This window comes from Chiloscyllium plagiosum, chromosome 39 (assembly GCF_004010195.1).
Source record: "Chiloscyllium plagiosum isolate BGI_BamShark_2017 chromosome 39, ASM401019v2, whole genome shotgun sequence".
Classification (NCBI taxonomy): Eukaryota; Metazoa; Chordata; class Chondrichthyes; order Orectolobiformes; family Hemiscylliidae; genus Chiloscyllium; species Chiloscyllium plagiosum.
In genome coordinates, this window is record NC_057748.1 from 26,596,560 (window position 1) to 26,609,018 (window position 12,459).

At 50.2% G+C, this 12,459-nt stretch overlaps 2 protein-coding genes across 2 annotated transcripts in view; both read left to right on the forward strand.

Moving 5' to 3' along the window:
* The window catches only part of cdk20 (cyclin-dependent kinase 20), a 14,958-nt gene extending 11,989 nt beyond the window's left edge, over positions 1-2,969 (forward strand). Inside the window, exons 6-7 of the mRNA XM_043679334.1 lie at positions 1,289-1,444; positions 2,651-2,969. Coding sequence (XP_043535269.1) covers positions 1,289-1,444; positions 2,651-2,827 — 333 coding nt within the window. The 3' untranslated portion in view covers positions 2,828-2,969. The remainder of the gene's footprint in view (positions 1-1,288; positions 1,445-2,650) is intronic.
* A 7,904-nt stretch (positions 2,970-10,873) lies between these two features.
* The window catches only part of LOC122542047 (GATA-binding factor 2-like), a 26,201-nt gene continuing 24,615 nt past the window's right edge, over positions 10,874-12,459 (forward strand). Inside the window, exon 1 of the mRNA XM_043679335.1 lies at positions 10,874-11,218. The gene's annotated coding sequence lies outside the window, so the exon portion shown is untranslated. The remainder of the gene's footprint in view (positions 11,219-12,459) is intronic.

The window sequence follows — 12,459 nt, forward strand, 5'->3', positions numbered from 1 at the left end:
GCACTCCCTCAGCACTGACCCTCTGACAGTGCCCACTCCCTCAGCACTGACCCTCTGACAGTGCCACTCCCTCAGCGCTGACCCTCTGACAGTGCCCACACCCTCAGCACTGACCCTCTGACAGTGCCCACTCCCTCAGCAGTGACCCTCAGACAGTGCGGCACTCCCTCAGTACTGACCCTCTGACAGTGCCCACTCCCTCAGCACTGACCCTCTGACAGTGCCACTCCCTCAGCGCTGACCCTCTGACAGTGCCCACACCCTCAGCACTGACCCTCTGACAGTGCCCACTCCCTCAGCAGTGACCCTCAGACAGTGCGGCACTCCCTCAGTACTGACCCTCTGACAGTGCCCACTCCCTCAGCAGTGACCCTCTCTCAGTGCGGCACTCCCTCAGTACTGACCCTCTGACAGTGCGGCACTCCCTCAGCAGAGACTCTCTGACATTGCCCACTCCCTAAGCAGTGACTCTCTGACAGTGTCCACTCCCTCAGCAGTGACCCTCTCTCAGTGCGGCACTCCCTCAGCACTGACCCTCTGACAGTGCGGCACTCCCTCAGCACCGACCCTCCGACAGTGCAGCACTCCCTCAGCACTGACCCTCCAACATTGCCCACTCCCCCAGCACTGACCCTCCAACACTGCTCACTCCCTCAGTGCTGAGATTGGGAGCAAGAGTGTTGAACTGACCCACAAGACACAAGCCTCAAGTCACCATTGTTTTGTAATCAATCATTTTACTTTTACAACAGATTTCCTAAAACGTTTATCCTTAACATAAACCAAAGTGGGACTCAATCCGTCATTGTCTCCCAGGTGGGAGTAACTGTGTGACCATTGAGCATCGCTTGGATTATATGTGGCACTCCTTCTGCACTGACCCTTTGGGCAGCACAGTAGCTCAGTGGTTAGCACTGCTGCCTCACAGACAAGGTTCGATTCCCACCTTGGCTGACTGTGTGGAGTTTGCACATTCTCCCTGTGGCTGCGTGGGTTTCCTTCGGGTGCTCCGGTTTCCTCCCACAATCCAAAGCTGTGCAGGCCAGATTAATTGGCCATGCTAAATTACCCATAGTGATAGGTACATTAGTCAGGCATAAAATATAGGCGAATGGGTCTGGGAGGGTTACTCTTCGGAGGGTCGGTGTAGACTTGTTGGGCTGCAGGGCCTGTTTCCATACTGTAGGGAATCTAATGTAGAGTCTAAAATTGCACATCCTTCACTAACCTCTCGCTCCTCAATTGCTCCCCCTCCCCCTCACCCCCCACCTCACCACCAATATGCTAGGAAATTACCGAGCTGCCAGATTACAACAAGATCACTTTCAAGGAGAATCCACCCATTCCACTGGAACACGTTGTCCCAGACGCCTCACCCGAGGCAGTGGATCTACTGAAACGCTTCCTGGTTTACCCGTCCAAGCAGAGAATCAGTGCAGCTGAGGTGAGCAGCGGCCAGCTCCTTCTTCCAAATCCTCCTCCTCCTCTTCCTGCTCCCCTGTCCAACCCACCTGGGCCTTCACACTCTCCTCTGGCTAAACTCTGGCGCCAACAGGAAACCACCTCGCTCGCAGGATCTGGGACATGGGTCACACTGCAGGCTAGTTTTAAAATCAAATAGGAACTGGAGTTTGTTTACACAGGGATAATGTCTAATAGCAAAAAAACACAATTAAACTCCTATCAGGCCTTGACGAGAAATCTCACCATGAGTACTCTTTATTGTTCGGGTCTCCGTATCCAACTTGGAATACAGCCCACAGTCCCAGTCCCTATAATCCCACTTGGAATACTGCCCACAGCTCCAGTCCCTATAATCCCACATGGAATACTGCGCACAGTCCTAGTCCCTATAATCCCACATGAAATACTGCGCACAGCTCCAGTCCCTATAATCCCACATGGAATACTGCGCACAGTCCCAGTCCCTATAATCCCACATGGAATACTGCACACTGTTCTGGTCCACATGTCCCACTTGGAATACTGCACACTGTTCTGATTCCCATATTCCACTCGGAATGCAGCACACTGTTCTGATCCCCACGTCCCACTTGGAATACTGCACACTGTTCTGGTCCATGAATCTCACTCTGAATACTGCACACTGTTCTGGTCCACACGTCCCACTTGGAATACTGCACACTGTTCTGGTCCCCACGTCCCACTTGGAATACTGCACACTGTTCTAACAATGTAATTGGATTGTAAGGAATTGAGTGGCAGTTTAATAGGGGAAAGGAACGCGAGGGTTACAGATTGGAATGTTGGGTTGAGGATTGAGACTCTCAGTCCAATCCACGAGATCTTCCTGAACAGGAGAGCAGACCTGAGGGGCGGAATGGCACCGCCTGCTTCACATCCAGCTGCTCTTGGGCTTTTTAAAACGATGGAGAGGGTTTGGATTGAGCAAACATGAGAAATGTTTCCACGAGTGAGGGATGGGGATGAGAGCCAGCAGTGCCTGTCACTCAGAGGGTCAGCTGATAGTTGGCACCAGTGTTCCACGGAACCACTCAGAGTGTGCCCACCGCCGGTCGGCCTACACTGACCTCAAAGGCACACGCCCGTGGGATCTGGTGGGTAGGAATCAGGCCAGGCCATCACAATCAAAGCTTAACAGATGTGTTCCCTCCCTTCACCCATCCAGGCTCTCCTGCACCCGTATTTCTTCAAGGAGCCGCTGCCTGCCCATCACTCGGAGCTGCCGATCCCGCAGCGGGCGGGCAGGAAGACCCTGCAGCATCAGCACGAGTTCCACATCGAGCAGCCCCTCGTGGAGTCAGTGACTGACCCGGACCTCGTCTCCTGCCATGCCCGGCTCTAGTGACACCACCGTTGTGCTGGGAGAGAATGGGGTGCTGTTCCCCTTTTTATAGACTGTCTGCTTCATTAGAGAGAGCAGAGTGCTGTCACTCCACAACCTGTGTTACAGGAGTATTGTAATAAAACACGAGACTAATGATTGAGCCTGAGTTGTGGAAGGAGATACTGGGGGACATGTATCTTGGCCAAAGGGGTCAGGTTTTAAATGCCTTCAAGGAAGAGAGGGGGGAGCCCATTCTCGAGCTGACTGCATTGCTCTGTGCTGGTCAGGCTCCCCCAGGTTTCAGTGTCCCCAGACTGACTGCTTCTGTTTGTGTTTGTACTGCCTTCCTAACCTGCATGGCCTCTTTCAGTGACTTGTATATCTACAATCCTCTGCTCTGCTGCCCCATTTAGACATTTTCTGGTTACTTTCTTGGCTGCAAATAACATGGGGATCTTTTTCACAATCATCAGATAACACTATTTTGAGTCAGTTTTGTAAATGATCTCTTGCTAATTCCACTCTCTGATTCTCAGTAGAGTTCATTTCAAACGTGACACCAACTGAAATCTCTTAATAGTTTCTTTCTGGTTTCAGAAAGCTTCAGATGGTTCCTTGTGTCTACTTCAAAATCTAAGTCACCTCGCTCTTTATTAATTTCTGTACCAGCAGCATAACCCTCTGGTTGGTTTCATTTAAAAAAAAAACATGTTCCCTTCTCAATCCTCCAAAATGCCAAAGGAGTTTCCTGTTGCCAGTTTCACCTCGGAAGGTCTCTGCAGAGCTGTTGTCTGTCGTCTTGCTGTAGTGGGGTCACCCTGTCTCCATTAGCACCCCCCCCCTCACACTCTTACCTCTGCACATTCTTCCTCCTCTGATTAATGGTTCAATTCCTTCCCAAAAACGTCCTTCCTCCTCTCCCACATTCTCAGGACACGTGAAACACTTCTTTTCTTTTCAGCCGATCTCTTGACTATCAACCCTTCCACCAACAAGAACAATTTCTCTCCCACATTCTATGCTGTCTGAGGCCTCCCACCCTGACCACACACAGGTCTCCCCCTTGGCACTTCAGATAAGAGGTCTGAGTAGTCTAATACTGAACTACAGAATCTATCATCCCAACACACACACACACAAACCTGCATTAGAGCATCATTTCAATGAGCACACTACAGCACTGAGGAACTACAAGAGCAGATGCAAACCACCTATACAGTGTATTCAAAAAGAACAGGTACCCAATGAACATAGTCCCCCGATTTCTCAGCAACAAACCCAAACAAGTAGACAAAACACGCCCAGAAACCCTATCCACTCTCCCCTACATCAGAGACATCTCGGAAATGACTGCCAGACTACTCAAACCAATTGGCATTATGGTAGCCCACCAACACACTAAAACAGCAGCTAATGAACTTGAAAGACCCTATACAGACAACAAGCAAAATGAATGTCATTTACAAAATCCCTTGCAAGAACTGTAACAAACACTACATTGGACAAATGGGCAGGAAACTAGCCACCAGGATACAGCCACAAAAAGACATGACCCACTAACACTAGTATCCTTACATACAGATGAGGAAGGACACCATTTTGACTGGGATAATACACCCATCCTAGGACAAGCCAAACAGAGACATGCACAAGAATTTCTAGTAGCATAGCATTCCAACCGGAACTCTGTCAACAAACACATTGATTTGGACTCCATCTACCACCCTCTGAGAAAAAGAACCGGAAACACAAAACAGATAAATAGAAAGCAGGACATATCACCAGCACTTCACAGGAGGCTCACTGATGATGTTACCTAGTATGGTGACAAAATGTCTGATAATGAACCTTCCAACTCAGCGAGCAAACGTACGTGCAGAACCTAAACCTGAGCTACAAATCTTCTCAAAACTCGCTAGAGCCCCTGGTCTTCACCGATATTCAGATGCAACACATCATCCTCCAACATTTCTGCCACCTACAAACAGACCCCACCACCATGGATATATTCTCCTCCCCATCCCTATCTGTGTTCTGGAGAGACCATTCCCTCCATGACTCCCTTGTAAAGGTCCATACGGCCCCCCCCCCCCCCAACAACCCACCCTCCACTCCTGGCACCTTTCCCACCACCGCAAGAAGTGCAAAACCTGTGCCCATGCCTCTCCCTTCAGCTCTAAGGCCCCAAGGGATCTTTCCACATCTGACAGAAATTTACCTGTACTTTAACACAAATCAACTACTATTTCCGTTGCTCTCGAAATGGGTATCCTCTACATTGGGGAGATAAGACACCAACTTGTGGAACATTTCAGAGCACATCTCTGAGGCACACACACTAAACATCTCCACCGCACTGTGGCTGAACACTTTAACACCCCTTCCCACTCTGCCTGGGACATGCAAGTCCTCAGCCTCCTCCACTGCCAAACTCTAGCCACCCGACGCCTGGAGGAAGAACGCTTCATCTTCCGCCTTGGGACCCTCCAACCACATGGGATCAAAGTGGATTTCACCAGTTTCCTCCTTTCCTCTCCTCTCTCACCTTATCCCAGATCCAACCTTCCAACTTGGCACCGCCCTCTTGAACTGTCCTACCTGTTCATCTTCCTTCTCACCTATCCACTCCACCTTCCACTCTGACCTACCACCTTCACCCCCCACTTTCACCTACCTATTGCATTGCCAGCTACCTTCCCCCCAGCACCACCCACCCCCTCCCATTTATCTCTCAGCCCTCTTGGGTCACCCCGTCATTCCTGATGAAGAGCTTATGCCCGACTCTTTTCCTCGGATGCTGCGATTCTGATCTGCGGTCATCACTTTCTCCTCCTCCTGGTCCCAATTTCCCTTTGGCTTGTTTTGAGCCGCTGCAGCCCAGCCATCTCGGAAGCCTATTGAGAGTCACCCACGTTGCTGTGTGGCCTGGTATCCCATGTAGGCACCGACTTGGTGAGCACGACCGATTTTCTTCTCCCTCTGTCGGGCACCAGTGAACCACATGCACTCTTAGATTAGATTCCCTACAGTGTGGAAACAGGCCCATTGGCCCAACAAGTCCACACCAACCCTCCGAAGAGTAACCCACACAGACCCATTTCCTTCTAACTAATGCATCTAACACTATGGACAAGTTAGCATGGCCAATTCACCTGACTGGCACATCTTTGGATTGTGGGGGGAAACCGGAGCACCCGGAGGAAACCCACGCAGACACGGGGAGAATGTGCCAACTCCACACAGTCGCCCGAGGCTGGAATCGAACCTGGGTCCCTGGCGCTGTGAGGCAGCAGTGCTAACCACTGAGCCACTGTGCTGCCCTAATGACGATCGATGACCATTGTCACGGTTGCCATTACTAAGACTCTCATTCCCTGATTTAATGATCCTCACCAGACTGCCATGCTGGGATTTGGACTTGCATCCTCACAGCATTAGCCCCACTTTTCCAGCAATGTTACCACTCTCCTTCAAAGCTGGAAACATTCATGGGATCTCCACAACAGGGAAGTCAATGTGTAGGAGGTAGACAGTGACGGGGCCTAAATAGGAGAGCGAGACTATGGTGGGATTGGAAAGTGTATCTCCAGATTACCTCTTGATTACTTGTCCAGTGACATAATCACTACCTTTCCCTCTCCCTCCCTGATAGCCTAATTCATTCGAGGGATGTGGTCAACACTGGCTGGTGCCAGTATTTATTTTCCATCCCCAACTGCCCAGAGGACAGTCGCATGCAGGCCAGACTGGGTAAGGACAGCAGATCTTCCCTTTTCTTGGCTTTTCAACAACAGTCACCATGAGCCTTTTGTTGAATTTAAATTTCACCATCTGTTCACGTTGGAATTCAAACCCAAGGTCCCAAGAACATAAGCCTGGGGGTTCTGGACTGACATTCACCCCGATGTCACCACCACCACCACCACCTAAGGGAAGATGAATACTCCTTTTCTCTCATCTTCAGGGCAGGGAAGGGAATGGTTATTGCAACTCCAGAGTTTAGCTGACACGATAGGGTTAAGCATGGCCACTCCCTTGAGACCACTTATGACTTTCTGAGTTCTGGGCGTGAGACAGTTTCTGGGTGTCTTCAGCAGAAGACCAATTCCTCAGAAATGCCCTTATCTCTTTGGTGCAGATCTTCCAGCTCTGTTTGCAGACTGAGCAAGTGTGTTAGCAAGAGCTGGTAAGTGTTGGGGAGGCAGACTGGCTGATGCAGAAGAATGTAACAGGTCTGGTGAAAGGCAGAGAGACAGAAGACTTAACAGTGGATCAAGCCTGCAGAATAAAGCACACAAAACAAGAATGAGAAGGTCAAGAAAGAAGGCAGAGACTCAGGAAAGGGGCCTCGTTTCTTGGAAACATCTGAAGCTGCAGGGCCTTGGTACAAACCAAGATCCCATGCAGTGTGCTGGTTGGCAGTGGCTAGAAAAGGGGAAAATACTCCCAGCATGGGGTTAGACAGAGAGTAAAGCCCTCCCCCGCCTCTTTACTCTTGAAAATGCACTTTATTTCAAATGGAAAGTTTTCCCGACACAAATCCTGTTAAACAGCACAGGATTAAATACAGAGTAAAGCATCGTCTATACTATCCCCTGTCAAACACTCCCAGGACAGGGACAGCATGTGGTTCGATACAGAGTAAAGCTTCCTTTACACCGTCCCCATCAAACACTCCCAGGGACAGGGACAGCACAGGGTTACATACAGAGTAAAGCTCCTTCTACACTGTGCCCCATCAAACTCTCCCAGGGACAGGAACAGCACGGGGTTAGATACAGAGTAAAGCTTCCTCAACACTGTCAAACACTCCCAGGGACAAAACAGGGTTAGATACAGAGTAAAGCTCTCTCTACACTATTCCCCATCAAACACTCCCAGGGACAGGGCCAGTACAGGGTTAGATACAGAGTAAAGCTCCCTCTACACTGTTCCCCCGTCAAACACTCCCAGGATAGGGATAGTGCGGGGTTAGAGACAGAGTACAGCTCTCTCTACACTGACCCATCAAAACTGAGCCTTGAATAGATTCACTGACCTGACCCCTGTGTGGAGTGTTAATCCCAAAGACTCTCCACCCTCAGAGAGAAGACATCCTTCCTCATTACTGCCTTCAATAGGAGACCCCTCATTCTGAAACCGTGTCCTCTCTTGTTCTAGATTTCCCAGCCTGTGTGGGGGATGAAACAGCCTCTCAGCACCCATCTCCTCAGGTACATTTCAATGCCAACACCTCCTCATTTTTTTAGAAATCTGATGGAGGGACAGGCCCAACCTCTCCTTGGAAGACAGATCCCTTCATTCCAGCCAAGGGAAGCTCCTCTGCAGTACCTCACAGCACAAGTCTATCCATCCTTCAGTGAGGACTCCTAGCAACATCCTGTACAGTTGGGGCAAACTTCCTTGACGGTTATACTCTGTTCCCCCTCGGAAGAATGTTTACCTTTGTAATTACACACTGAACACGTGGGGCTGCAACTTGGGATTTACAGACAAGGATTCCCAGTCTTGTGAATCACATTTGATCTTCCTCGTGTTCGGAGGAAAGAGTGTGAGAGAGAAATATGTGGAGGCAGGAACGAGAAAGGTATGGAAAGGCAGCATGAGTAGAACGGGAAAGATGTGTTTAACGCTCAAAAGATGATCAGGCTTTGGCCCTGGAGGAGTCGGGGGTGGGTGGGGGGTGGGAAGAAAGAGAGAGGAAAAAAGAAATATAGAAAATGACTGTTCAGATTTCTACTGCGGGTATGAGCCAACTATTGCCTCCGATCAGATAAAGACCTTATCAGCAACAAACAGTTAGACGAGATGGGTGGATTCATCAGTGAAGGAGGACACAGCAACCATTTGTGTGACAGGCCTCTCGTGAGATTACAAAGTTTGTTTGGTGGGGTCAATGAGAATGCTTACACAGTTGACAAAACATTTCTCCTTTTTCTGAACCGGGTTAGAGAGGGGAAGGAGAGATATGAAATTTACCCGAATTATTTGTGATGCTATCGCCAAACCCAATTCCTTTACCACAAGTCTCGCCTAACCGTCCCTCCGCACTAGGCCTCAGTTTCCGCCTCTCTTGTGTGTCATATTGCAATGATCCGTTTATAATTAATTAGACAAGAAACTTTGTAGGTTTTTACTTCATCTTTGCCTTTCCATTTTCCTACCAAGGGAATACCTCAGTGTCAGAGCTGGGTAAACAAGATAATGATGGAGAGCAGTGCTGAGGGCATTTGACACAGTGCAGGTCAGTACTGAGACTTGAGGAGAGGGCTGAATGGCCTCTTGTTCCTATGTAACAAGCTCAAGGAAGGGGCTAAATTGCCTCCTGTTCCTGTGTAACAGGCTCGAGGAAGGGAGCTGAATGGCCTCCTGTTCCTGTGTAACAGGTTGGAGGAGGAGGGCGGTGGAGCTGAATGGCCTCCCATTCCTGTGTAACAGGCTGGAGGAGAAGGCTGAATGGCCTCCTGTTCCTGTGTAACCAGCTGGAGGAGGGGGCTGAATGGCCTCCTGTTCCTGTGTAACCGGCTGGAGAAGGGTGGGGCTGAATGGCCTCCTGTTCCTGTGTAACCGGCTGGAGGAGGGGGCTGAATGACCTCCTGTTCCTGTGTAACAAGCTGGAGGAGGGGGCTGAATGGCCTCCTGTTCCTGTGTAACCAGCTGGAGGAGGAGGCTGAATGGCCTCCTGTTCCTGTGTAACAGGCTGGAGGAGGGTGGGGCTGAATGGCCTCCTGTTCCTGTGTAACAGGCTGGAGGAAGGGGGCTGAATGGGCCTCTTGGACTGTGCCTTCACATCTAACCCATCATCTCCACTCTCCTCAACCCACTAAGAACAGTGACCTCGGCACTTCCCAGTTGTTTGCCACCTGAGAAGGCATTTCTGCACAGGATCAGTGGGTCCCTGTTAAGTTCGCAGTTGGTGGAAATTGACGGCATTGCCTCAATGCGCCTGACACAGTGCCCCTCGAGAAGGTGGGGGTGAGCTGCCTTCTTGACCTGCTGCAGTCCCTCTGTGGTGTAGGGACATCCTTATTAGAGAGAGAGTGTTCCAGGATTCTGAACCCAGCATCATTGAAAGACCCGGCCTATAACAGGATGGTGACAGGCTCGGAGGGGGACTTGCAGTTGGTGGTGCTCCAGGGGGGTACAGGTGGCGGGTTTGGAAAGTGCTATCGGAGGAGTCTCCACAAGTTGAAGTCCACACTGACTCTCTGAAGAGCATCCCACCCAGGCCAGCCCTTACCATACCCTACTCCCTGTAACCTCTCATTTCCCATGGCTAATCCACCTAGCCTGCACATCCCTGGAAACTTGGCGCAGCAAAACCACCCTAACCTGAACATCTGTGGTCAGTGGGAGGAAACTGGAGCACCCGGAGGAAACCCGCACAGACACGGGGGAGAATGTACAAACTCCACACACAGGCCCAAGGCTGGAATCGAACCCAGATCCCTGGTGCAGTGAGGCAGCAGTGCTAACCACTGAGCCGCCGCGTTGAAGGTGGTTGATGAGGCAGTGTGCTTTCTTGGATTTGGAACTAAATCAGGCTTTTCCTTTACTATCACTGGGTCAGAATCTTGGAACTGCCTCGTTACATCCCCCTCTGTGATGGTTGGGGAAGCTTATCACCACATTCTCCAGGGACAATTACGGATGGGCAGCAACACCAGCCTAGACAGCGATGCTCACATCCCATAAAATAATTTTTTTCAGTGCTTTGCCTTGTAATGAATAAACTCTTAAATGGTCCAACCCATGCCCTTCTGTTACTTTCTGGGTCTTGCACTTTCAGACAGATTTCATGGCGTTGCTGAGAAAGCATAAGAGAATTAGTAAATCCGTATCCGAGATGGTCACGGAGATCCAACGTTTTCCTCGCAGTAGAGAAGGGCAACGGGGAAATTGGGGTGTTTGGAATTGGCGGGGGGAGAGATTTCGATCGGGGGTGGGGTGGGGGAACCATTCCCGTGGCAGGAGAGTGAATGAGCAGTCCGACTCTGTCAGCAGAGAATGGGATAACATCTCTGGTTCAGGGCAGGGCGTGATGGGTGGCAGATCCTCCTGAAGGGTCACGGAGGAGAGAAACAGGCAGGACGGAGAGGGAGAGAGGGAGAGAGAGAGACACAACAGGCTGGTGGGACTCCAACACCATCTCTGGAGGGCTCCGACGGCTCAGATTGGGTGGATGACCTGGGGAGGCGGGTCGTGCAGGCAAGAGGACTGACAAACCCCTTCAATCCGCCCGCCCTCCGCCCAACACAGCAACAGGACAACCACTGTCGCTCCTATCAGAGAGTGCAATCACACATTTCCTCCTGTTCGATGGCACTTCTGAAGAAGAGAAAATAAAAGAATCGTGTTGGAACTATTGCTTGCTCATTGGGCCTTATTTTGTGATAACGTTTTCACAAGGTTAGTGGCTTTTCGAGATGATTATCTGCATTTTGTTATCTCATGCATTTGAGTATTTTCTCAGCCTCTCTATGTCAGGGAGCTGGTTTGCCTGATATGAGTAGACTCTCGCTATTTCCTTTTAAAAATGCCATATAAAGAGATACGTTCCCTGTGTGATTAGGAATTAATCATCAAATGGTGAACTTTCTGAATTGAAACTCTGCCTCACTCTCCCCACTTCACAACTTTATCTGTTTTAAATTCTTGCTTTGATGCAGCAATTATTTCTCGGTACCTCAGCACTAACTCCAAAACAGAACAATGCTAACCCTCTAACTGTGCCCACTCCCACAGTGTGGCGCTCCCTCAGCACTGGTCCTCCCAGAGTGCAGCATTCCCTCAGCACTGACTCTCCAACAGTGCCCATTCCCTGAGCACTGACCCTCTGACAGTGTGGCGCTCCCTCAGCACTGGTCCTCCCAGAGTGCAGCATTCCCTCAGCTCTGACTCTCCAACAGTGCCCATTCCCTGAGCACTGACCCTCTGACAGTGCCGCGCTCCCTCAGCACTGACCCTCCGACAGTGCGGCGCTCCCTCAGCACTGGTCCTCCCAGAGTGCAGCATTCCCTCAGCACTGACCCTCCAACAGTGCCCATTCCTTTAGCACTGACTCTCTGACAGTGCCACATTCCCTCAGCACCGATCCTCAAGACAGTGCAGTGATTCCTCAGCATTGATGTCCTGACAAGGAATCTTCTTTGAATGTAATAGTCTGAATTGACCAGATTAGAAATGTCTCTCAGTCCTGATAAAGTTTCCAACCTGAAATGTTGACTCTCCTCCTCCTGATGCTGCTTGATCTGCTGTGCTTTTCCCAGTTCCACTCTTTATCCATTCTGATCTCCAGCATCTGCAGTTCTCACTATCTCTATGCCTCTCAGTCTGCCCAGTGGCGATTGTGTACTGACAGTACGATAAATGGGAGGATGTGTGCTTCAGGAATTGACACCAAAGCACCGAACCAAGTATCAGTTCAACTGAATTTGAGCCTGAGCTATGTTGTTCGGGACAGGCAATCAGGAGCTCGGTCAAAGACAGTCATTTTTAATCAGCATCTTAAAGGAATGGACAGACAGATACTCCAGGCAGCTAGAAACATGGGGTCATGTACAGAGTACATCTCTCCCTGCTATGCTGTCCCCATCAAACACTCCCAGGACAGGGACAGCACGGGGTTACATACAGAGTAAAGCTCTCTC